Below are 26,539 nucleotides of genomic sequence, written 5' to 3' on the forward strand. Positions count from 1 at the left end.
AACAGAAATTTAAGGGGTCGAAAATAGTTTAAAAGATGCAAGCAAGTTTTCCAACGAATTGATGAAATCGACGTATGCCAAAGCACAGGATAAAATTTGGCCGGGTTTCACGGGACACAGAGAACAAATGGAACACGAGTTACATGTATCATAGGATTCGCTTTGCAACGATTTTGTCACCATTCTCTTTTTTGCAGATTTTTTTTTACTAACTTCAAACTGGGGGATGAGAGCTATGGTTTATTGGAGTAACGATCTATGCGTAAATTGCTTTGTACACAGAGTGTCGATGGGACCGGGGTTATTTGTGCGATACTAACTGCGCGCATATGGTACAGAGAGCCACGTTCCTGTGTTTTAAATAAATTTAGATCCGAGGGCTTGCCTCAATCACCCGCGGCGCGACCCAGATTCGTTTTTCTTCGAAATCCCGTAGCGCAAAAAATTCCATGTCGAAAAATCACTTTGTGCGATATATTTTTTAAACACCGGTTGCTATCCGCCTCCATCACGTTTTGAAAAACTCGGTTTCGGGCATAATTGGTCCCAGAATTCATTTACAAACAATTCCAGAAATATTTGAAATGTTTCGCTCGATTGTATTATTATTGGACTTTGATTCCTTCTGTCTCTCTCGCAGAGTCTCTTAACTATCCCTAACGCAGGTTTATTCAAAAATCGTGGCGGCACCATGATCCTCTTTAATTCCTGAACATCCGGAACGTCGATCAGCGCAAACGTTGCACCTGTCGCGATTCAAGGTTGCACGAGACGCCGTCGACTTCTTCCACTATCACGTATCCCGCCAAGTGAAACCGTAGCGTCTGGTTTCCTCGACAAAGTGACTCCCGCCTAGAGGCCACCGAACGAACGCCCAGACGAACGTAGACGCTGTGGAAGACGGTCGGGTGTTCGCGATTCCCGCGACTATCGCGGTCGGAGATCAAATTCGTCGCGAGGAACACGAAGAAACGAGGGCTGAAGCCGTACTTGCGCCGGAATCTGCTACGGCTGACGAGCAAAAGAGCACCGAAGGCTCCGGGAGGAACGAGCTTTTTTCGTTCGGATCCTCGCAAATTGCTCGCGGGCGTCCTCGCCTCGGAGGATCGGGGATCAAAAAGGAAAGCCTGGCTGCGCCGTGGCGGAGAGGGAAGAGGGAAGAATGAGACGAAGGGAACGGGAGGGAAGACGCGCAGGAACCGGGGGAGTGGAATGCTCGGGGACGAGGATAAAGGAGCGAGGGATGGCTAGACGGGGTCTGCGCGTAGCTGCGAGAAAGAAATGGCAGGAAAAAGAGGTAGCCGATTTTTCCGCGAGATGTGATTTAGATACGCGTCTCTGGAATCTTGGCTTCTGGTTTTCTGGAAAGCCGCGCCGCGTAGACGGTGTTCGAGGACGGGGAGGAAGGTGTCTGCGGAGGGTATCCGCCGATAACATCGAGCTCTTTACCCCTGACCTTTCGAGGGGCACGTCTGCGGGGGCGCATCCGCCAAGGCGAACCGATAATTGTTGGTTTCCTCGTGTCGACGTCCTCTCCGCCGACCAGACGACGGCCGCGTCCCCCCGAAATCCACAGGGGCCACCGTTTTTCACGCGAAAATCTCCTCTTTCGCCCTTCCGTTGCCCTTCCTGGATTTAGTTGGCGAACGATCGGACAATGCTCCGCTTTTCCACGCTTCTCTTTCTACAATATCTCCCTTTGGGTCTCCACTCGCAGCAACCTCCATGTGGTAATACCGAGCTAATAGCTGCGAACTTCTCCATATCGAATGTTTTCTGTGTTTTATTTACTCCATGAAGTGCAAAAGTTATCGATGTATTCAATTTTCCGACAGATCGCACCTAAACAGAGGTGTGGACTCTGGCCGAGATTCATCGAACATTTCTAAATGAAAATGGAAAAAAAAACCACAACGCGCACACACATACACATAAAAACCCCACCGCCCGTTACAAGTTTATTCGAGGGATTCAATTCGATGGAGTGCTTTTAAACAAATTCCGCGACTCGTTTTTCTCCGAGGGTGACCCGTTCCACCCGAATTTTTCACTCGCGCGTGTCTCAGTCGGGGTTCGAATTCGCGTCGAATGACGCTCCACAAAGGGATTGATGAGAAATACCGCGGCAACAGCTTTGGAAAGGCAACAGCGTCATCAAATCGTATTCAAATCTGTCAAGAATCCACGTAGCATAACTTGAAACTTCCTTGACAGTTTCCCAAACAGAAATCGTCAAAGACACTTTTCATTTCAATTAACGTTCCCCCTAACGCGGTATTAATGCAGAGTTTACGTCTGTCCTTTCCTAAATACGCGTTCAATTTAATATCCAGGCTATGGCCACGGCCCCTAGCAAATCACAGTCCTCAAAGCGCAACGTATAACGCGAGCAATTTCGCGGAATTATATTGGGCACCATTTAGGCTCGCGTGAATGGTCATTCGTCGCACGAATTGCACAAAGTTACCATTTCTTATCAACTTTAACACAGCTACTTGTCCAAATTGGTACAGTCGACTGGTTTCTTGACATTCTTTTCATTCTTTTAGAAACTAACCCTAAATCTGACTCCAGTAATAATAGTATCCTTTAAATTAGTACGTGTTTGGACACATTTCCAAATCTGCCCTCAGGGGCTGTAGCTAATATTACATTTGAATGTAGCTACAGTACGGGTTTAGCGATCCCGAGGTACCCGAGCTAGAGGGGACGAACGGGTCCCAACACACATTCTTTGGATTGGAATGTAATGACAATGTAATCTACGGCTTACGAATGATGTATAATTTTGAAAACCGACGGGCGTCGCGTTGCGTAATCTCGAACATCGGATCGATGGAATTTCGCCAAAAGATCGGGAACTTTTTGGCTCGGCGCCTGGCCGAGGACAGCGAACCGTGAAACTTCGCTTGTTCGTCGCTTCGCTCGTCCATTAAGATTGCGCTCCCGTCCGACTGCAGAAAGGGGGAAGCCCTTCGAAAATAGGGAAACTGTTCGCACGTGGGACTCGAACCCCGCGCCGTTCGACACGGGACAGAAGTTTAACGAAGTCCAAATAGGGCAAAATGAGTCGGCGGTTTTGCGAGCGGGAATCTTCGTTAAGGGACCAAAGGGACGATTGTCAGGTCGTCACGGCATTTAACCCCGAAAGCTTCGACGTGGGCTTTTTCATAAACGAATAGGCATCCAAAACGTTCCTTCGATAAAGGAAAATTGTTGGTAGCCCCCATAAGGTAGAATTAAATTCTTATTTCTTTTATGAACAATCTAAAACTATTTGAAAGAGAAGGGTCTACATTATGACAATTTCTGTCATAACAATTGAAACAGTTCTATGGTTTGTGATTTAAATTTCCTTCTTTTCCTATTGTTTAATTAACCAGGAAAATCAGTGTTCCTCCTGCGGCAGTTCCGTTCGAATGGAGCTGCAAAACGAGGGTCGCTTTCGAAACGAACAAAACGCGACGCCAAATCGTTAATCTCGAGGTCTCCGAGTCCTCCGACAGCCATCCTCGATAAGAGAAACGTGACAGGTTCGACGTAACGGCGATTTATCTTTTTTCCCCCCACGCTCGTCCTTCCGTTTAATTTTCCACCGCAGACATCGTTACCTCCGCGAATCCTTTATCGGATGTGCGTCTAATGGCAAACGTCGGCTACCCCCTCCGGAAATCGAGCTCCCCCTGTCCTGGGTCACGACTAACGAACGCACGAAAATCACTTCTAATCGCGCAACGCCACCCCTGACCCTTTCGTCGATTAATCGAACGTACGGCTCGAAGGAGACTTTAATGGAACTCCCCTGTATCTCTTATCGAACAGACCCCAAGTTACATATTTCCAAGGGAAAATTAGATTCGTGAGATATTTAAATCCGTCGAACTCCAAATCAGGGAAAACCTTTGGCATCAGGTCACGTGTCTCGGATTTCTCGTAAAGCTGCACAGCTTACGTTAGTATATTTTATAGTTGACTTTAGTTAACGCCCTTAGTACTAAACAGTGTGCTTTAAAACGTATGATTCACGAAAGCAAAAATTGACAAAATATTCTGACGTTATTCTACACGCAACTGCGCGTAAAAATAACTCGAATCGTTGGAATCTCCACCATTTTAATTCCCTAGCACGCCACTTCCAGTAATTAATTTCGTTTCCTACAAAGAGTATTCTTTAATAGCCACGAATATTGCTGTCTGGACACGCCATATATTTCGAGCAATTAATTGCTTCTGAAGAGGACCCTCGTCGCGATTCAGGGGGCCCCCGTAAACGTTTAAAAACGAAAATTAATAAATGTTCAAAGGCTGCTCGATGCGAGTTACTTTTATTTATCGACGAATATTCTCTTCCCTATTAATCGTTCAAATTTATTTGTTTCGTAAACGATTCGTCAAGGAGCATAAAAATATATCAAAATATAGTAAAATGATTCGAGCGACAGTTTTATCTGGATGTCCGTTTGAAAATATGGAGTTCGATGCGCTGCTCAATTTATTAAATTAGACTTTTCAGTCTTGACCGAATCTGTATTGAGTGCATTTGAAGATTAAAGTACGCTGTGTTGAAAATTGATAGCAATTAACCTCTTCACGTCTTTGAAATTTGTCCCTGAAGAGGTTAAATGAAATGCCAACAGGAGAAATTAAAAGAAAATTTATAGAATAAGTACTGCGTAAAACATGATATACCCTTATATTTCATAATGGAATAGTAGAAATTCATAAAATTCTTACCTGCGCTTTCGGAGGCAGGTATGTCCGGACACGCCTGGTATCTGAAGAGCAATCTGCTGTCATCGGTGCAGGTGTCGACGTTGCTGACGGGTACCGAACAGGTTCCGTGACCTCGGTTGTAGGAGAAGGTCATGGGGCCTCGAAAGGGACACGGCACAGGTGTCGCCTCCTCTCTGAACATCGAATAGAGCAAGGCATCTCCTGTGATGGACGAGCACAGGGATGCGAGTGAGCTTCTACTGTTACAGTAAGCTGAAACAATACCCGAAAGCTGCGTTAGAAGGCGCTTTACACGTCCACAGCTTTTCCAATAATTCTATTTGTAGTAACGACCAATCGTGAAAATCCGTTTCCACGATCGGACGATACGAATTGCTCTATAGGTACGAACACCTTTCATTAAATCTAGATTTTCGGTTCAGTTTCCTCTTGTCTCTCGCCAGAAAAAGTCGTACGCAATTCAAATTAGCATCCTACAAAACTTTTCGTTCTATTAAGACCGGAAAATTCCTGCCCCTCGTTCGACGTGGACTCTTTCGAGAAAAAAAGGAATTAAAAGGAAAGGTTGATTCATCTCCGATAACCAGGCAGTCGCAAGGTTTGGAAGCGGAAACGAGCGCACAGAATCGAAGAAGAGAATGTCGATCGCCATTTGATTCTTTTCCCGGCTGCGGCAACACCTGCACGCGGAAAACTTGCATTCGAGTCCCTCTGCGAGCGTCTCGTCACTTTTCCAACCGGAGAGAACGAAATCGCGAGGAATATCCACGGTTAAAGTTACTCGCGGCTATGAACTTCCTACTCAGGGAAGATTCGTCATCGTCTGCTCGCCCCTGCATTTTCTCCGCCGTTCTTTTCCGTTCTTCGCCGAGGGCCGACTTCCTGTCGAGCTTGCCCCGAACGGGGAAAGAACTTATGGTTGTTCGACGAAAGTTGAGGCGCGTATCTGCGTGGCACCGAAAGAGATCCTTTGGAATTGCGATGCAACTACTCTGCGACTAGTTCTCGAGGTGGATATGTAGAGGACAGTGTCGCTTCGAGTACTTTCTTTTCTACTTTTTATACGAGTGGAAAGTATGTAAAGCCCAATAGTCAAAATATTGCATACAAGAAAATACGACTACGCGAGCTTTCACAGTTGTACTTCCAACACACTTTTCGTAAAGTAAATAGGAATAACAACCCCAATGATTGTTTTCCCGGTAGGAATCCCCTCCCTTCTTAACTTCCTTTGTTTCGCGATAATAAAAATGCCACGCGACTACCCCGCGACTCGAAATTCGGTAAAAGGAATTCCGAGTATTCCTTTGCATTCGTCGCAACCGAGTTTCCCTCTTACGCACGCCGAGCGTCCCAGAAATTATTCAAATAAACGAATATTTATTTACACGAACGCCTCGCCGCGTCGTCAACAGGCGAAAGAAAAAAAGAAACAAAAGAACTGTGGGCGCTCGGAAAGAGGGAATGTAATTTTCAAAGCGTGGAAATGGAAAAAGTGCAATGTCGTGTCTTTCCCCTATTTCCAAGTTTCCCACCGGCTGGCTCTGCTCGCGGCGGCTCATTTATTTATTTATTCTCGCGTGGATGCCCGCTTCGTGTCACCCTTTACCTTCCACGCGGTTCCGTCGACTTTTCAAAATTTCATCGTCATTTATTCGTTATTACGATCGACCTTCCTTTCTGTCTCACCCCCTAGCCGCTATCGGCCGAACGAAATTGCGTCCAAGCACCGTTTCGACATAATTAATTCGCCCTTCCGAAGCCACGTCTCGCTGATTAATTACGCCGCGCTTTATTTTCCTCGGTCACGAATGACAAACGCCACAGAGCGATGCTATCGCCTCGAAAAGGGTCGCGTTAGCGAAACTATAACGAATTCGTCTCTTCCTGAGCGCGTTTTTCGCTCCTGTCGCGGGCCTCGAGAATTAAAGGTTCGCGTTATCCTTTTGGTTAAAACTGTGCTTTCTTTCCGAATTTTTCTGACAGCGTGTCCATGTCAATTTATTTTAATAATATACTGCGCTAAAACGTGCATTCCTTTAATCCGAAGCAATCCTCCAGATAAATATGAAGGTCGAAACAAATGTCTTCGCTCGGAGGAGCTTGCGATCACTTATAAAATTCGTTTAAAACACGTATCCCGCGAGTTTGTAGCGTGAAAACGTTAACACAACTCCCTGGGCAGTTGTCGGATTGCGCGCGGGACGGTTCTTCGCTCGAGGCCGCGGCGGAGAAACGTCGAAATTAGAAAAGCGCAAAAAGTGCAATCTCGTGTTCCGAAACCGACTTATCCGCGCGAAGTCTTCGCCGTCCGCTCGCGCGATAAACACGCTCGCCTGTCGGCCAATTAAATTTAAAGCGGGCTTTCTGTTCCGACGGTAATTCCGCCCCCTTAAACTTTCACGCGAACAGCTACGCCAGTCAACGCTGCCTCGGATCTTTCCTCTGACGCGGACGACTCGGGAGTTACGCTTTATTTCGCGTATAACGAGCAACTGCGTACTGACTTCTTCAAGCACGAAGGACATCTTGTCCGACTGCTCTCGTCTTGAGTTTTGGTAGTCGTACCTTTGACGGTCATTGCAGCGCGTTTCGTTTCTCTTATTTCGAAGGTGGGCTTAAAAGTAGCTTCGTGTAACTCTTTGCACTCCGGGTCGTCTTTTCTGGTGTCTACCAGCAACTCGGGATGCTTGCTTAGCATTCTATTGCCACGAATGCTAAGCTTAGATCGACTTCGAAAATTAGATCTCTTATTTGCGATTTGAGAATCAGGTCACCTTCGTTTCACCGACGGTCGTTTTATTGACACTTCGAGTTCCAAAGAAATGAGAATACATATATTTTCGGGGCGAAACAACGAGTGCATCGCAGTCATCGAGCAAGTCCGCATTTCCATTCATTTGGTCGCCCGGAGCATGACGAGCCTTTTCCCGATCCGCTGTCACCGACCGTCCGTTTCTTCCCCCATTTTCCACAGAAACGACCCACATTTTCCCCGCACGTTGACGGTCCGAATGCAGCCTGCAGGCGACGGTATCTGCGGTGTGACACTATGCAGATTAAAATCCGATAAAAAAAAAGAGGAACGGCGGATAGAGCTGGAGGGAGCGAGAAAGGGGACCCTAGGGACTTTGACAAATCGTCGAAAAATGCGAACGCGAGACAGGAGGGGGCGGCACTGGAGGTCGGTGTCCCTCTTTTTTAGCGTGTATATATCGATATCCACCCTCTTCTTTCCTCCGCGGCTTGGCTCGAGTGCCAAACTCCACCTGCCCGATGTTGTTGTGCTCTCCCTTCGGCTCCGTTAGCCCCTCTACAGGCCGTTTCAGGTTTGCCCGTCCACTTCAGTCCACGGTCGAGCGTGTTCATGGTTTTCATAGCTAACGAGACCATCGCCGAGCAATGGAACCCTCTCAAAGGAATTGTGTGCGCTGAATAGGGTCAACGAGTGTTGACGCGCCCTTAAGGGGACGATGTCTAGCAAATTCGTAGCGAAACATCAATTTTACTCCGCGTTTCCTTACGACTCGAGCCTTGGAAGCAACGCTTCGAGTAAAAATGTTATCTTCTATACACAAAAGTGGTGGACAATACGAAAAGGTCGACATACTCTCTACTACGTGAAGTATAGCTTTGATTTCAAAGTGCTCGATTTGCCCTGAAAATGAATTGTATGGCCCTAAAATCGGTCCACAGATCAAGCCCACATCCCATTGAAATATTACACGATTTCGACAAGCTTAAAAATACAAATCCAAAGCAACGCGGGTTTCAACAATACCGCCAGGCATTAATCGTCATGAGAAACGCACCGCGATAAATTCCGCGATCCCAGTCGCGTTTGAAAGAGCTTCTACGCGGACGTGCACGCGCTTTTCACCCGCGCCAAACCAATTTTTTATACGAATCCATATTTACCACCCCCCTTCGACCCCCGACTCGTTTCCTGCCGCGCGCGGGAACGCATCACTTACGAACACAGTCGGAAGATCAAAGTGTCGTTAGCAGTGTTCGAAAAAAAAAGAGGCTCGCATCGTCTATGAGCTACGCCGGAGCGAATAGAATTATCGCAAAACCTCGTTGCGCGATCCTGCCGGAGTAAAAGCGTTCCTCGCGAAAGAAGATGTTTCAAAGCGAACGAGATGCTTTCATAGATTCAAGAGTTTTCGCGAAAACACTCCGTATACATGGACGGGAAAGCGGGAACGTTTCGCACAGCTCTATATGAAAACAATACGGGGCAAATTATTTCCTTTTCGCTCCGAATTGCAGAAATTTCCTTGGAGATACGCAAATAAAAGATTACCTTCGTGCCTAAGATAGAAAAAGGTGCTGCATGAAAGCCGCGATTCTGTTTTGGAGCGACTATCCTGTCCCGCAAAAAGTCGTCCGAAATCAACGTTTTCAAGCGGGAACGGACTCTTAAAGAACGATCGTCCGATCGGTCGTGAACATGGCGCGGGTCACAAGCGCGGAACGTGCTAATGCAAAACAAAGTGCTCGAAACGGTGCAGATAATGCGAGGTTGTACGGACCCGAAGCCCGAGGTACTCCGTAGCAACGGAACCGAAGCCGCGCAATAATCTGCAACGATCTACACGACGATCCTCGATAAATATCCGGGAACGAGAACCATTATCACGTTCCAGAAACTTCGCTATCCATTCTGTTGTCGGTGTATTAACGAGGCACGAGGCTGATTGCACGACAGAATCCGCCAAAGTGCTCTCGATTTCTTTTCCACTGTAAACGAGGCTAGCAGCCCCCGTTCAGAATTAGTAGGAATACCCCCTCCCCCCCCTCTCCCCTTACCATCGTCCTTCTTTACCTCGTCCCCCGTCGTTCCCCCGTTTGCACGACGAACGAAAGTCGTTAAGTTCTTCTTCGAGAATTATTCCGTTGGAGCTACGGGTTCCATCGTCCTCGCCCTCGCTTCTCGTCATCTTCGAGCTTTTAATTACCGATCGGCATTCTAATTAATGAATGGATTTCCCCGGGCCACCGGGAAAATCGTTATCGATGCGACGAAACAACGGCTATTAGGAGGTCGACGACGAGCAACGACGGGAGAATGACGCGAAAATGGACGAAAGGGGGAGGACCGAGGATGAAACGGCGTCTTCCAATGTTCTTTCGGAATTGTACTTACTTTCTTTGTACTGAAGAACGTTTGAGTGCTTCTCGTGAATGACGACGCAACGGTAGCAGGATTTTCTGGAACAGAACGGAAAACGAGGGTCTCTCTTATTCAGGCCTTTCATTCGATATCGCTCGACGGAATTAGAACGCTTTCCCCTGTTACCGACGTCTTTTTCCTCGTTCGTTGTCTTGTGCCGGGATTGACCCGCGCGGCTACCCTGACCCCGAGAAAACAGGCCAATTTCGCGGAATTCTTGTGGTGGTAGCTGGGTAGTCAACACATCGTCGACCGACAATTTTACGCAGAAGCGAATTCACGTCACGGGCTATTATTTCGTAATTTTTGTACTACTGAACCACTGACTGATACAAATCTAAATACTGCGAAAAGTATATTTTATTATCAAAAAAGAATCAAAAATCGACAAGACCCTGGATTTCATAAATTGAAATAGGTAACGCAAGTGCGAACACGAATTTCCTCGTGACCGGTCGATAATGTATAGTACTCTAACGAGTACTATTTTGCTATCCGAATATCAGCCAGGGGTCGAGAACCTCTAGAAGATCTCTACTTTTTCCATGTCAATGAACGAACTGTTCTGGTAACTAAATATCATCCTTACATTTAGAGAACCTATAAAGAAAGTAAATATACCGACTCTTCGATGAATAGTCTAGCAATATCCAAGAAATAAAGTTCGACGGAGCCGACGGGAAACGCGGTTTACCGCTATAGACACGGTTCGTCTTCTAAATCAAGTAGTATGAGACCGTGATGCTCAGACAGCGTTCCCCCAAAGCTCCATCGAATCACGGTCTCCGCGACGGGTAGATCCGATTCGGCTCGATATTCAAATCTAAAAGAGAATATTCGGTGGTGGTGGTCGCTCGAACGCTATCCCCTCGGTCGTGTCGCGCGGCACCTTACCCCCTGGCGCAACTTCCGCCTTCTTTTTCTATCTCGCCCCCGGCGGGCGTATCGATCGGACACTTTGCAGGCGAGCTCGATAGAAATCTCCACGAAAACTTCGACCGACTCGTGTGACACGAGCATTACGCGGCGAAACGACGTTCTTCCTTTTCCCTCTTGCGTGTGGAAGGCACCGCTGCGAACCCAGCCACCCCACCTCGCGACAAACCCCGCTTTTAATCCCCTTCTAGCCTCCGGGCCAAACTTACTCCAGGACGTATCGCCCCGAATCTCGACGTCGTCTCTTTTCGACGTTTTCGCCGTGGTTCCCCTCTTTGGTCTCAATTTCTTATTCCGATATTTTCCGCGGCGCGACGTCTCGAGCCGTTTGGAACCATTAGAGGGTCCCCGAAGGTCGATCGTCGCGAAATCGCTGAACTACCATTGTTTAAGCTCTTCAATGGCGAATTAATCGGTGCTGAGAGAAGCGTGTTTGTTTCTTAATAATTATACCTCCGGATACAGGTAGAAATTAAGTACATGCGTAAGTACACAATGGTTGTTCAGCTAGTTTACGATCACAATGGCTTTTTTCTTTCCTTATTCGAAGTCGCGAAGGTGAACAAACGTCTACTCACTGGTTCACTAGAAGGAACTTGTCGCCCTCGTTGTGCAGACACCTGCCCTTGCCGGACAGCTCGTTCTTGGAGATGACGATAGGGTGCGTGACTCCGCTTTGAAACCAGGTACCCTCCCATTTCGGTGGAAACGTGCATTCTGAAACAATCGAGGTACCTAGTTAGTCGAAATCGCCTATATTTATTAATTATTATTAATATGTCACACCGAATATATTCCTTGTTGCGCCTTTCGATCACTGTTTGGAGAGGGTCACGACAAGTTGTCATGCTTGGAAGAGAGCGAGGAGAAGATGTAACATTCTCGAAGGAAGTAATTCGGGACAAATCGTGCCGGGGCACGAAGACAAAGGGGTTCGGATCCGTGGCGAAGGCAAGGGAACGCGGGCTAAGGGTTGAAAGGGAGGCTGGAAGGGCGCATAACCATGGCGTCGAGATGGGAATTCCCAGGACGGGATAATCCCGGGGGCGAAGCGAATTTCCGGAAACTACTGCTACAGCACGGAAGGGATACATCCACCCGAGTTATCGACGATAATCGAAACTCAGGAACGTCCCTCGTGTCTCGTTCCTTTTTCTCTGTGGAAGTACGTCTGCGAATACCTGACTGTGCATTTCGACCAGCTGGGATTCATTCTCGCGGTTTAGTTTCCTAAATCCAGTTGCAAATCACCATCGGAGGGCTCTCGTATTAAAACATACTGTAACCGTTAATGGAACAGTGGTAAATCTTCGATAGACATCCTTGGGTCTGCTTGGTTAGTTTCTTCCAAGCAACGTCGTTAACCGACGACCGTTGCACGAGTAAGTAAAACAGCCTCGACCTAGTACCTCGACTACAGTATCCCGTGAAGAATAATATCGCAAAAGATGGTTCCCGATCGAGTCTTATCGAGACGTTGTCCGCACGACCAGATGCGTTCTCTGTTCGTTCCGATTGTAGCATCCCCTTTGTTTCCTACTGTTCTATTCCGTTGCGTTGCCCTATTGATACCCTGCCTCACTATGATACGTCCTGCATAATAGCTAATTGTGTCGCGTCTCACTGTTTCAATTCTATTCTTCGAAAAGACAAAGAATCGGACGATGCGATTGCTCGACCCGTAGATACTCGAACCTGGACTTTCCGATCGTGGATGTTCCTAGTAAAACTCGGTGACGTAGAACGCTCGGTAGGTACGTCAAACCGTTCTGCTGGTAATATAGAGGACTCCGTTGATACGTACACTGGCGTATTACCTGCGTATTACCTCGCCGTCTTACCTGCTGAGCGTACTACATCGCCGACCAGGTACCACTAGATCTCGGTGCTGTAGGAGGTACATTTCTCCTGTTGACGACTCTAACGAGGGAGATATAGCCACTGTCTCCTTAGTTTCCTGATCAAATTTTCTCGAAATGTCTGTCAACGCCATTTGAGATGCACGCTCCTACAAAATTGATCCTCGACAAGGCAATGCAGCGTGTCACCTGGCAGTGGCAATTCGAGTACTGCTTCATCAGAAAAATCGTTGAACGGCATCGCGTGTCGAATCGAATAGCCACGAAACGTAGACCAAACTCGAGACTCGAAAACTAACGAATACATCAATCAGAGAAACAATGTTTCGCTAGTTAGGAGAGGTGGATCGAATCATTCAAATATAGCGTAGCCCAAATTCGAATCTAGGTTAAATTTTTCAACGAAGAACTAAATTTGTATCTTTTATCTCTGCCTTCAGCTGTCAACGATACCTTCGGAACAAGAAGACATCGAGGAAATAAATGAAGTGGTCAAAGGAGATATCCCGCCCGTAATCAGTGGTTAATTAGATTTCACTCCAGCAGTCGACGAGGAAAGAGAATGAAAAATATTGTTCCACGGGGATCACGGTCTCCCGCGGGACCAAAGCTGACGAACGGCAGCCAGACGTTTTCCAGTCGTGTCTTTAAGTAAAAGCTTCGTAAATAAAGACTGTTGTTGTCGTTCGTCGGCGCATCGTCGAGCTGTTGATTCATCTAATTGTGGCAATCGTTTTCGCATCACCGCAAGAACAAGGACAGAAGAGAAAATAATCGAGTTGGATTCGTCTTTGACGGTTCGCCTCGTCTCCGACACTTTTCCCTAGATTCGTCCCCGTTTTTTCCTTTCGGTAGACGTTTCGCGAAGCGTCGTCTCGGTCGATAGAACAGATGTCTCTCCTTTTAAGGCGGAATAAAAAAATTTATCCTCCCACGGGAGGAGGCACTTTCGCCAGAGGAGCTCCTGGAATAATAAAACGCGACGAAAACGTTTTAAGCGTTCCCGGCATTGCTTATCGCCGAGGGGATGCTGATATTGACGCGTGTCATTTTACAAAGTTTTTGTAGCGTCGCCGAGTGAGCGGTTCTTTACATTCCGGTTGCGCCATGAAATCTTTTACATCGAGCGTTGCTGGAGAAAGAGTTTCAAATAAATCGATAACACTTTTCATACGTTATTTAAAGTTGTAGTTGCTATAAATACGGATTTCGAGACACTAGGATGCAGTAGTTACTCGGTCGGCGAGGTGGAGTATTCCGTTGGCAACGCAGCGTGCTCTGCAGACAATCCCCGATAATGTAGAACGCACAGTCGGTACGGCAAATCGCTTTACCGATAATACAGAACACTCCGAAGATAAATTCCGCGACTAACTTGGTATTCCGGCAAGTAAACCAGTAACGAAAGCCATTATAAAGAGACCGGGAGCACACGACGCTATTTCAGCGGAATCATCCCTTCCCCGAGACGAAATTAAACTCCCGGGAGAAAAACGACTATTTCCATTCAGACACACGCAACGCGGGCGATATTTACGCGCAATTCCGAGGCCTTATCGTTAACAGCATCAGGGACGCCGGCAGGGAACGGCAACTCCGAGAAGATTCGATTTCGCGAGAGGGGCGACGGTGGCCAGCGCGAAACACTCGGCCGTTTTTTTCTCTCTTCCGTTCCATTTCAGCGGTCTCGCGACGCCCCCTCGGGTCCCGTGAGGTGGGTGTGAGATTCTCCATCGCGACCCAGCGACTGGTGCGAACTGTGATTACGGATTTCGAGTCTCGCCCGCGGATTTTACGAGCCCGCCGCGAATCGCGCGAATCATCCCCATCCAAACACCCGTCCTTTTGTAACGCCAGCCCCTCCAAACTACAAGAATCAGGACAGGACACGACGCGACAACCGCGTGGAAATAAATAAATGATGCAGAAATCGATGGTTGTTCTTCAGCATTGTCTCGAGACAAACTTAGATTGGATGTCAACGAAGGTCAAAATCAGTAAAAACAAAATTGTATCCACGACTCACCCCTTGGTCGCTCGGCTTTCAACCTCTCTACCCCCTACGCTTCAGCCCTTCTGGATCCCACAACGCGTCGAAAAGCGGGGGAGGCAACGCGTGGCACACGAACCGCATGGAAATAAATAAATGCCTCGAGGGTAAAGGGTGGACCGGCGACGGTGAGACGAGGGCGGAGGGTAGACGCGCGGATGGTGGATTCGCTCCAGGAACCCGCCACCTGCTATCGATTCCAGCCTCGAAACACAGAGCCACGCCGATCTGACGAATGACTTCGTTTCTGCCGATTTTCTTGCCGCTCCAGGGACAGCTCGCTTGTTCCCCGTGAAATACGCGATTTCGCGTTGGTCCCGCGCCCTTGTTTCCAGCAAGGATCTCGATTCCTTCGAACTTCGAATCCCAATCCTCCGAAGGGGATTACGGTGCATCGACGCGTCGAGGATCGTGGTAACGGTATTTCTTAGAGGGCACGTTCGATGATATTTTTCAGATCGTTAAGGGTAGGTTTTTAAAATTAGTCACTGTTTATAAGGTGTTGGACGCTCGAGAGCCCTGAACAGTGGACGTGTTATAGATTTAAATATTGCAATAGATTGGAAATTGTTTCGATAGGAATAATCTAGTCATATATTTGCTCTGAACAAAGGAGACACCAATGCAACCAATTAACTGTTTCAGGAAAGTAGGTCTCTCTTAAAAAAAAAAAAAAGGAAGAATTGAAAAGAGGAAAATGAATGCGTAGAAGTAGAAATGAAAGCTATACGTTGGTATTAACCTATCCGCGGTAGTACGGGAATTCAGCGGAACAGAGGCTGGAATACAAAAGAGGTTCGAACAAATAACGCCGATAACGATAAGCTCGATAAACTCGCAGCCGAATAAATTGAAAAGCTACAGTCAGGAGTTTGCCGCGGCAACCACCGTGGCTGATTGAAGATTCTGTTATCAGCGAGCGCGGAAATAGGCAGCCCGGAAACCGGGAGAGCGGGGAAATAAGCAGGGGAAAACAACCGCAGGGTTTCGTATATCATCGCCGGCGCGGGCTTAATATCAATAAATTCAGCCGTATCTTTTAACGACACTTTATCAGCGATTCGCGCGTGCCTCTGAACGAGCCACGTTAATGAAAGAAGTTTCACGTAAACAATACGATTCGTACATCCAATACCAGTGATCGCTGCTTTTCCAATGAGAATTAATTTCAATAAGAAGAGGAATGGTCTGTTCACGTAACAGAACGCTCGAGTTTTAGATAATGGAGATCTCCTGTACTTATGGAGTGAAGAGATACCTCGATAAGGGCATTACAGTACGGATGAAGTGACTGTTTCGCTGGGGCGCAGGAAAAAGAATAGGGTGTCGATTCGCGAAAATCCAACGACGTTATTTTTCGTTAACAGAACGACTCTTCTGGCCGGGGATTTGAGAAGCGCGAAATTACGCTGAGTTTATTCTCACGAACGAGTCATTATTTTTCTGCGACCTCCTTACCAGCGTATCCTGCTTCCTGCGCTCCATTCACCTACCGAATAACGACCCCCTGGTGGCTGTACGTCTTCCCGGAAATGGGCCGCCTTCTCCGGTTGGACAGTGATAATAAGAATAGTAGCGACGCGAATGATAACAACGATAACTCGAAAAAGTGGCGAGAAATAAATTTGAACCAAAATTAACCTCGAACAAGCTGTCATTTAGTTTGAAAACGATCGAGACCTCGGTAACTAGACCTCATCGTGATTCGAAGGTGACTGTAGCGTCAAGCGTGAGAAGTGCAGGAGCTATTATTATGCAAATCCCATAATATTCGTTGAGCAACTTGTCGGGGTCTTCCACTGTTGCATCCTAAAATTGCCTGACAATCTTCTCTTTAACTTGGTAAACAAGAACTATAGTCTGTCTCGGTTTCTACGATCGTCCTCTACGTGTCTCGAATATCATACCGCGATGTATCCTACTTTTCCACGTCGTTATTATCAATAAATAATAGAAGTCTCATAGTTCCACGTGAAATCACAGACTAAACGGCAACTAAGGGCCGCAATAAGAAAGATAGAAATAAAACCATAGTCGATACAACAACGACAACTTCAGCGGTTCGGTGGCGCGGCAACGAAAACAGGCGTTAACGAAAAACTGTATTTTCCTTTCTTTTTCCAGAAAACTGTCGGACAACGCACGCGATATAACGGCGGCGGCTATTTTTCATTCTTTATCCCTAGCACAATCCATTTCACCGGTATTCAAGCAGCCGTAACGACTCCTGCGTGGCTGTAATTTACTCTAGAAATGGCCCACGACAAAATACACCCTGTTTCTAGTCCTAGGGGGTGCGCGGGTCACGTGGACGGCCCCGAAATTTCTTGATTAAGACGACGACACGCGATCTTCCGTGGCTGTGCGCGCTCGTTTCTCTTCCGCTCGCCCGATCAATCGCCGACCATCGCCATTTTCCAAAATGGACGAGAATCGTCGCGAAAAGCCGGCTCTTGTTTCTTTCCTCTCTCGCAGTAACGAACAGCGACGTTCCACGGCGCGTCAAATTTCTGCCGTTAGTTCTATTTCCATTCTACAGCCGAGGCCCGTCATACCTTCTACAAACAGGAATTCACCCGTTAGATAGTATACTATCTGGCGATTCGATCTGTGCTATTCAGCCCGATGCAACCCTCCTCGAATCTCCCACGGGACGCGATGAGGTTCCATTGTGATCTCGAACTTGCGGACTGACGATGTTGCCGTTGATAATTGCTCGCGCGATGGAGGCCGATAATGCCCGTGCTCGCCGCGATATTGGAAACAATTTATCCATGAAATGATGCGAGTCTCGTCAAACACGTTTCGCTTTTTTCTCGTCTCGTCTGACTTGTCGAATTTTTCCATTATCCCACCCTTTCGAGCAAAAGTTCGCGTTTATAATTGCGGATTGATCCATGCCTTTTACGACCTACTCGTCATTTTTAAAAGTGCAACAGAACTTGAAAATCACTTCGAATCAAAATTCACCGTGCTATTCTGTGGTTTACAAAGTGCACAGGATCAAACGGCTCCTACGGAAACGCTAATATGCGTTTCCGTGCTCCTTTGGGAATTCTTAAAAGGTTCGCGCAAATATCGCCGCGAGCAACGAAGCAATCAAACTTCATTTCCAGCTCATATTACTTCGTGGTAATTCCGATTCGAGATGAAATAAAGTCCGGAGCAGAATGTTCACGGGCTCCCGGCTCTCGGACGAATTAATTTTGCTTCACTCGACTTTCCATCGATTCCACGAAATTAAGTCCGCGGTACCAGTGGACACCGCCGGCGAGATTTCAATTTTCCTCTGGATGCAACCCCGGGGGTCGCGATAAATTCGAGAATGAAAGAGTGGAACCCCAGCGTAGCGCCGTTTACATATATAGAAACGAATGGAAACATCTGAATAAATAAAATTACATGCCAAGCTCGCACGACTGCTCCGAAATAAACCCTTTGCGCTCGCGAGATCGCCACTAGGTTCCACGCAGTAAATCAAACAGCAATAATGTTCGTTTAGGTTTGATTCCATTGGAACTCGAAGTGCCAATAAAATGATTGTCGGTGAGTTAAAGGTGACCTGATTATCAAATCTCTAAGCTTGATATTCGTAGCAATAGAATGCTAAAAAAGCATCTCGAGTGCAAAGGGTAAATATAAAACAAAAATTGTTCCTCGGCGCAGAGTCGTCACAGACACGCAAGGTAATATCACCGGAATTCATAAAATCTATGGGGAAAATTCGCGCGAGTGGCTATTAGACGGCGGATCGCGCGAAACGAAGATTTACGACGCGCAAATGAAATATTTGCCAATATGGACGCTATGGCGAGATTAAGTAGCTGGATGGGCGTCCCAGTGGGAGCGGCCGCGTTGATACAGACGACCGAAACTTTGGCTATAAACTGCTCGCGGTCCTAATACATATATATCATTTATCAGAAGGAAAAGCAGCGCGAGCCGCGGTCCTGCGGGGGCCATTTTCGACGGACCAGTCTGCGGAAAGAATTTCGTCGTACACAAATTCCGCTGGTAAAAGTATAAATGTTCCTTCGAGGGCGCTTATCGGCGCTCGCGTTAAAGCTTTCCTGCATTCTTTACCTCCTTGAAGCGAACATACTCGTTCCGGGTAAAGACACTTTCGAGATATCTTCCTTCGAGAGTTAGGCGGAGATAAGTTCGGCAGAGATAAGGGGAAAGGGGTGACGCCTAGAGGAGAAATGTGAATGGCGTCGGACATCTCGCGAGAATTCGTTAAAACTTCTTTTTCCTATCTCTAACCGTTTGCTAAAATAACACTTCGAGGGCTCGCGCCAGAAACAATACAAAGCTCGCGGTTTCGCTCGACGGGAAATAAAGCGTAATCACCGCAAGATTCGGACAAATCGGTGGGACGTTTTGTCATCGAGGCGCCAGGAGAGATCGTTGCAGAGGCAGGGCGCCGCGAAAAGAGAGTCGTGGAGAACGGGGGTTAAATCGGACGGGCGATCGAAATCGATACCCGTTGATTGCCGAATTCGTTAACCCTTTTGAAAAGCTCGAACGGAGTGGGGCGGGCGGAGGGTGGTAGGGAAACAGGAAGCGAAGGGATGCGACACCGTGGCTACAATGTTGCAGGTTTGCCCGTGTGCTGTCGCGTGTCTCTTCTCTCTCGTCGGCCGAGCCATCCTCTCCCCTGCCCCTTGATCCTCGTTTCTGGCCCCGTTCGGCTTGTTCCCGTTGCGACACCGGAAATAAAAGTGCCGACGAGTCGGCCGGTTGTAATGGTTAATAGTTGCTTGTACGAGTATTTCGAGCCGGTTTCAAATGGCGCGCTCGCTTCGTTGCGACGCGTTCCCGCGAAAAGAGCTTTTGTCCGTCGAACAAAAGAGGGAACCGGCGATATTTGATCGGAAGCGAATAACCGGGATTGTTTAAATGCTCTTACGACCGTTTGCCCAAACTTCTGCTTCGCGGGAAAACTTCGGCGTCGTTTCTGGTGGGCGAAAAAAAACACAAACTTGGACCTAGAAACGTACGAGGACAATAATATTTATGCAGGATATAAACGTAGTTAGGTTACAAGTGTAATGCCCTTGTGTATATATTAGCTAGACTGGTAAATAATGTCGTTTTTGCAATTTTAAATACTTGTTTATCACTCATCAGCTCGTTGATCTGCATCGTTGAATTTAATGTAAAAGAAACGACATTATTTTCTAGTCTACCGAATGAAACAGCTCGTGCTTCTCGAGAGTGACGTTACTAATTCAGATTGACAGCAAGAGACTGATCACAGCTCTTCAGTGTAGAAAACAACAATGACGATACTGGTTTATCCGAACACCAAGTATCACTGTCCCCTTACAATGAACGACAACCTCTCGAAGACACGAGTATAACGACGTCGCTGCTGATTTCTTGCAAAGGCAATCCCAGGCCAAGAAGATCTCGCGAATCCTCCTAGGCAGAAGACACCCCGATGAAACGACGTCTCAGCGCCAATTCCTCCAGCCACGTCCTCGCGAGGATCAAGAGAGCCAACCCTCGAGCACGTCCTTCTTCGACATCGAATCGCGGCGATCCATTATCTTTTTATCAGCAGCCCGCGACGCGACAGACGACGAGCGGGAGCGGGCCTACGTCGAATCTTTGGGACGCCAAGTGAATTATTGTCAGTCGACCGGGAGAAGAATAGCGGCGCGCATCCCTGACACTTTGACAGTCGTTGGGCGACGTAGACGCGCAGGGACCAGGGACTCCGGCTGCCAGAATAAGTGGGAGGGAGGATGGAAAACCGCGACCACCCTCGTCCTCGTGCTTCTCCTCGGCAGAGCCCTCTCCCCTCATTGACAGCTGTCAGCCGTCAGCGCTGGAAAGTTTTACGAGGACGAAAGTTGATATTGCTGCGCTTGCAGCTTTACCCCTTCCACCGACTACCACCCCCTCCTCCAATATATCCCATCGTTCTTTTCCCCGTCGTTCGAATTCGTCAAATTTTTCATTTCCACCTTCTGCGTTCTTTCTTTCCGATCTTATCTCAATCCCTTGACGGCTGTATCCTTAACAGACTATTATAGTATCTCCGTGCCTCCATGATTAACGATATTATGTTAAATGCTTATTACGAGGAATGCTTGGAAAGCGTTTTTGATGAAAGTTCCCCCTAATCCTGGCCATAACCGAGACGGAAGGATTAAGTAGAAGGTCTCGAGATATTGTTGCTAAAACTGCGACGAGTTCGTCATCAAGGGGTTAATCCATTTCTTCGATCGACCATTCCAGCTTCGTTTCAATTCCGTTTTTCTTCCCGTGGAAACGCCGCCCTTTGTGCGCCCTTATTTCTCAATTCTCCGTTGTTCCGCTCGCTGTCCCTTCCTCGTTGTCTTTTTCAGCCTCTCCAACCGGAACTTTTTTCTCCTCTCGGAATTGATGTTGTTGCAGCGGTTCAACCTCGTTCGCCCCTCGCCACTTATCCCACCTTTTGTTCCCCACGCCCCCACGGACTCGCCCCTCGGTCCCGTTGCTATTTCTCTGCCTATTTCTAACTTTGTCGATTTTCTAATTGTCTCCTCCCTTTATCCTCTTTTTCCCCGATGTGTTCTTTTTTTTCGCCCCACACATGCTCTGCTTCCTCTCGAATTCAGTTCGAAATGTTCCATCGCGGTGCCTATTTGGCCGTGTAACCAAGCTTTCGAATCCATTAGGGGAGTTTGGGATGACGTAGCAGATTAGACTGACCGGTCGAAGCGTTGATAGGGTTGATAGATTCGTCTCCATGTTTAAGACTTGCTCGTCGGATCGATACTACGCTTTCGAAGCTAGCAAAGGAGGAAGGGGTGCGTTAAAAAAAAAAAAAAAAAACAGATCGATTCTATCGGAAGGGTCGATAATCGACGTTTCGATTCCGATGCGAAAAAAAAACGAGCACGAAGATTGGAAGAACGGCCTCAGGGCGACGGGGAGGTGGGAAAAAAATCGAAAATGTTCCCAGCCGTTTGGGGCGCGCAGGGGTGTTGGTTCTCGATGACGACGTCACGGATTGAAATGGCGCGTAAAATGGCCACTGCTCCCAAGGGCGAAATATTCGAAGTCTCCAATTTTATTCATTCCCCATCCCTCGCCCTTTTGCCCTCTGGGCCTGTCACCCTCTTTCTCTCACGGTCCTTCGCCACCCTCGGCGCTTCTCACTCGCGCAGAGGTAACGCTGCCGTGAGAAGGGCGGAGACGAACCGATGTTGGCACCCCCGAAAAACATTTGTTATTCAGGGGAACAGGTTCTTGTTGCTCGAATAAGTGGGAATATGAAGAGAGAACGCGGAGGGGCGTGAAAGTGGAGGCGGCGATAGGAAAATAATCTCGACGCTGCGGCATTCGTTCCGTATGGAAAGTTATGCGAGCCCCTAGGACAGGGTCGGAGAAACCTTTTGCCATCGGAAGGCCGCGTGTCATTTCCCACATTTCTCATAAGAAGATTACACGTTTGATTAATCGTTAGAAGAAGATGCTTCTCGCTCCCAACTCGGATACTTCTCTAAATAAATCTGTTTACCTTCGAGATTAACCGATGGACTCCTCGTTAGGAACGAGGAATTATGATAAATACCTGCGACGAGGAGTTTCTTTGAATATTGACTAGGGGATCGTCCTTGACTTACATGAAACGAAAAGGAAAAAATCTAGTTAGCGACGAAGAAGGGTAATATTCTTTTTATAAAAAGGATTGTTTCCCGAGAACGATGTCGCAGGAAATTGATCAATGGGACGAATCGTGGGGCCGCGATAACGTAATTGTTGCTCAAACAAGGTACTTTGTTTGCTACGATAATGCGCGAGCCAAAGTCTGCTTAGCGTGCGCTCGAGGATAGAAAAGGAGCTAGAGCGCCGCGACGGACGAAGAAAGTGGAAGCTAGACGGAGAACAAAGGAAGGAAAAAGAGGCCTCGGTGGTTCTATTCGTCGTGCATAATTGATTGGCGCTTCAAAGGTCCTGGGAATAATCCGGGCCACTGTGTAACGCAGATACGGCACTTTTTCATCCTGGGGGGTCGGTTTGTCCGTCTCTCGATAAAAGTCAGGACCCGAGCATTGTCATTGGTCCGGAGCGCAATAGCTACCGCGATCCGACGCGCTGGATGTTTCCGTTTGCAAATGAAAAACGAAGCCCGTAAGAAATGCGTCGATGAATAAATAGTTTAACATATCTACGACAACTCTCGTGCTTTTACGAATAACTAGTGCCGCAAAGTGCATAGTATCCGCGCAAAAGATTCTCAACAACTGGCCAACTTTCAATAGTGATCGAAGAGGCATCGTTTCCAATGCGCGCCTATCGCGAAGCACTAAACTGGCAGCGTCCAACAGTAATCGCGCCATGGCCCGTGATTCTCGCGGTCGGAGAGTTCAATTTACAAAACGGCGATTCGAGTGGTTCTGACGCGAGGCGAGTCGAGGCATTAACAAAACAAGTTTCGCGATTTACTCGGGGCAAAGGGTACGAAAGGGTCGGATGAAGAGTCGGTGGTTTCTCTGCTGGTGTCGAGAGAGACGCGGGACTGTGGAAACACGAGAGGAAGACGAAGAGACGGAAAGGGTGGAGCCTTTATTGACCCTCGAAACGAGTTTAAACCGAGGGTGAAGCGGCCTGATTGCCGCACCGATTGTATTCGCTGCGGCATAATGAAAATTCTTCTTGCGTCATCTGCCCCCGAGGATAGTTTAACGGCATACTGAAATCCTTTCCCTCTCGGCGCCATAGTTGTCCGGTAGTTGATCGCAATCTCCTGTCGCGTTCGACTCTTATCGAGGACGAACGACCTTCTTTAATCGTCCTTAAAACCTCTCGCTCGCCGGGCCTGGGGAAATTAATTAAACGCGATCGAGCATCCTGCGAGCGTGTCCCGTTAACGTCAATTTTATGCGGATCACGGAAACGATAAAGGATCCTTCGCGTTACAGCTGGTACAGTCCGCTGTTCGCTCGCGTTCCGATCAATGCGCGTGATTCCCTTCCAAGGGAACGTTCACTTTTTTCATTCAATAGTTTTCATAGGAAATTCTGGGGCGCAAATCTAGGCTCTTCCGCTAAATTGCTCAGTTCTTTTTTAAACTAGATAGTACGTTAGCGTTAATATCTGGATTTTCCCCAAGCAGTCGCCTAATCTCTTTAGAAAACCGTAACCAACGACTAGACTAAGGACAGCACTACACAAATGTCCACTGGACTAACATCATTAATTCCTCTAAATTAACCCAAACTATTCCCCAGTTCCATTCGAGCTCTCTCCTGTGTCAACACATTGCATATTTAACTGTTCTAAGCTTGACGATGCGATTCGTGAGAAGCTACTTGGTACTGACAATACGCATTTACCCTGTTCCGTCTAAATCTATACAATTAAGACCGAGTTGCGTCTCGCTCGAGTACTGCAACAATATTGGATGCTGGCAAAATATACCTTGGATCAGTTCAATCTAACCACTGTCTGCTTTAGAGCAGACAGAACTTTAGAGTAGATCTAACTGAACGGATAAACAAAATTGGAAACGAGAAAATGAGATTAAAACTTGCTTGGGAATTATCGTAGCTCTCATCAAAATTGTTTAAACACCCGCAGTCGTCGATGGAATACGCTCGGGGAGTATCGGATGATCAAATAGTAAAGTGAAATTCCTCCGACTAACATCTGATGCTAACGAAAATCGACGTACGTAAGCTACACGAGAATAAGCAAGGACCAGGCTCGATGCATTGGAACAGAAACGTCTAGAGCAGTGTTCCTCAACCTCGATTCTGGAGTTTGTTTACCTACTGATCTATTTATGTACTCGGTCGAAAAGGGAACAAAGTACATGATTTCATACTTTAAACTGAATCTACGTGTACGCTATTTTCCAGTGTTTTACCCTACTCTGATATCTGAGTAATATTTTTCATGTTTCACCTAAAAGTTGTAGCTTAAAATTTCGTGACATGATTCGTTCGTGGTTCATCAGGTGGCCAGATGGTTCAGGATGAGAATCCCTGTGACGGAGGGTCGAAGGAAGACGATCCCCAACTATCGAGCCTGGCCAGACGCTCATTCGTTATTCATTCACCGAAATCACTCGCGGATCTGCGGCTCTGTCTACACGCAGCCCAGCTTCACGGCATCACCATAAAATCCGTGGAAATTCGCGACACGAGAAAGACACTGCACAATTCATACAGTTCGCGAACCGTGTACTGTAACGAGAGGCGTTGGAAGCGGCGTGGAAAACGCGAAAGGAGAAAATTGCGTTTCCGCGTCGGGGCAACGGGTGGAAACGGACGGGCGTGAAGCTTCTTTTCTTTAACAGCGGCGATGCTTCGCGTTTCGTCGTCCAGAAAGGCTGCGACTGTTTCGAAAAGCCAGCGTTTACAGCAACTTTTGCCCTCGCGACGCCAGGGACCCTCCAGCTGGAAAATATCGGGCACGTACGTGGCTCCTCGTGAAAGCGTCAGGTCAAATCAGTCGCAAATCCTACTTATGTGTTCGAGTGTTGGCAGATAGTAGTAATAGTATTCGTACATCGAATTCTCAAAACCCCATTTGTAATTCACGATTTTATCGAAGCTTCGTTGTAAACAGCTTGGCAGCAACCAAGAACCGCTAGTTTTCATTTATTTCCTTCAACGAATAAAAAAACCTCTGATTCATTATCTTCCATTTTGTATCCACGAGAGAATCGTGGTCCAGGTTGGAATCGAACATCCATCACCCCAAACTGCGACCAACCCCCGTCCGTGGAACGAGACCATTCGTATTCCCAGTCCATCTCCGAAACAGCGAAATGAAAAACAAAGGCGTGTAGCCGACGCGTTCGTAAAAGAATCATATTTAAGTCCGCAGAGAGGCGGCCGGCGTCATCGCGGTCCCGCCGGGCGTTAAATAATAAATAATCCGGCTGCATGAAAATTTCGCAGCCACGGCACGCGGCGCGTCCCTTGAAAATTTCATCCGCGAGCGGCGATTACGCGTCGCAGAAAGTGTCTCCGCGGCGTCGTCGAGGCCTGAAATAGCAAAGTTTTCGCCCGCGGAGCGGTAAGAACGGATTTCGTTATGGAATCCAGGAAAGCCGCCCTCGACTTCGCACCCATACGAATGCGGGGACGGGCAACCGTGAGAAACGGAGAGAAATTCGCTGTACCGTTTCTCGACGGCTGCGGAACTTGGCAGGATTCCGATATCGCGGCCCTGTCACGCCAGACAATTCGAACCTATTGATTATACTCAGCCGGCTTGACTTTAATCCGCCTCTACTTTCCCCGTAAATATATCACGGGCTATATTTTACCGTTTACTTAACGTCGTCGGACCTGGGATTTACGTTCACGACGATTTCAACGGAACGCTCCTAATTTCCAGGCGACCCTGGACCATTAGAAAAGTGATGCCTCGACGCGGTTCATAGGAGAAGTTGGCCGAAGGCTCTTCGAGGAACGGACCAAGTATAGGTGATAATGGAGGTTTTACTGCAGTCGTGGCGTTTCGGAACGAAGTCACTGGTTTAGAAAAATAATTGGCATTCTTAACGCGGTCTCCTCGCGGGTGATACCTCTATCCCCTTCCCTTGAATTGTTTCGTATTTCGCGCATTACAACCATCATTTGAATAATCAAAATTTCAGACGTAACCATTTTCTTGAAAACTTGGAAATTCCCGCTCGTCTCTCGGTTCCCCGGGGTTGCAACGCAAACTTTTCCTCTGTAGATTCACGGAAGGAGACAAACGCGATTTGAAAATTTCGCGTCTCGACGCTCGACTACGCTTCTCGAAAGGGACTGGATTATAAGCGCCTGCATC

General features: G+C 47.5%; 1 protein-coding gene across 2 annotated transcripts in view; it reads right to left on the bottom strand.

Moving 5' to 3' along the window:
* The window catches only part of LOC128888330 (uncharacterized), a 260,580-nt gene that overhangs the window by 48,553 nt on the left and 185,488 nt on the right, over positions 1 to 26,539 (bottom strand). For both annotated transcript variants that reach the window (XM_054145069.1, XM_054145068.1), the window contains exons 4-6: positions 11,425 to 11,563; positions 9,884 to 9,948; positions 4,735 to 4,986 (exon numbers count right to left, since the gene is read on the bottom strand). In XM_054145069.1, coding sequence (XP_054001044.1) covers positions 4,735 to 4,986; positions 9,884 to 9,948; positions 11,425 to 11,563 — 456 coding nt within the window. The remainder of the gene's footprint in view (positions 1 to 4,734; positions 4,987 to 9,883; positions 9,949 to 11,424; positions 11,564 to 26,539) is intronic.

The sequence above is a fragment of the Hylaeus anthracinus genome, unplaced genomic scaffold (assembly GCF_026225885.1).
Source record: "Hylaeus anthracinus isolate JK02 unplaced genomic scaffold, UHH_iyHylAnth1.0_haploid 11994, whole genome shotgun sequence".
Taxonomy (NCBI): Eukaryota; Metazoa; Arthropoda; class Insecta; order Hymenoptera; family Colletidae; genus Hylaeus; species Hylaeus anthracinus.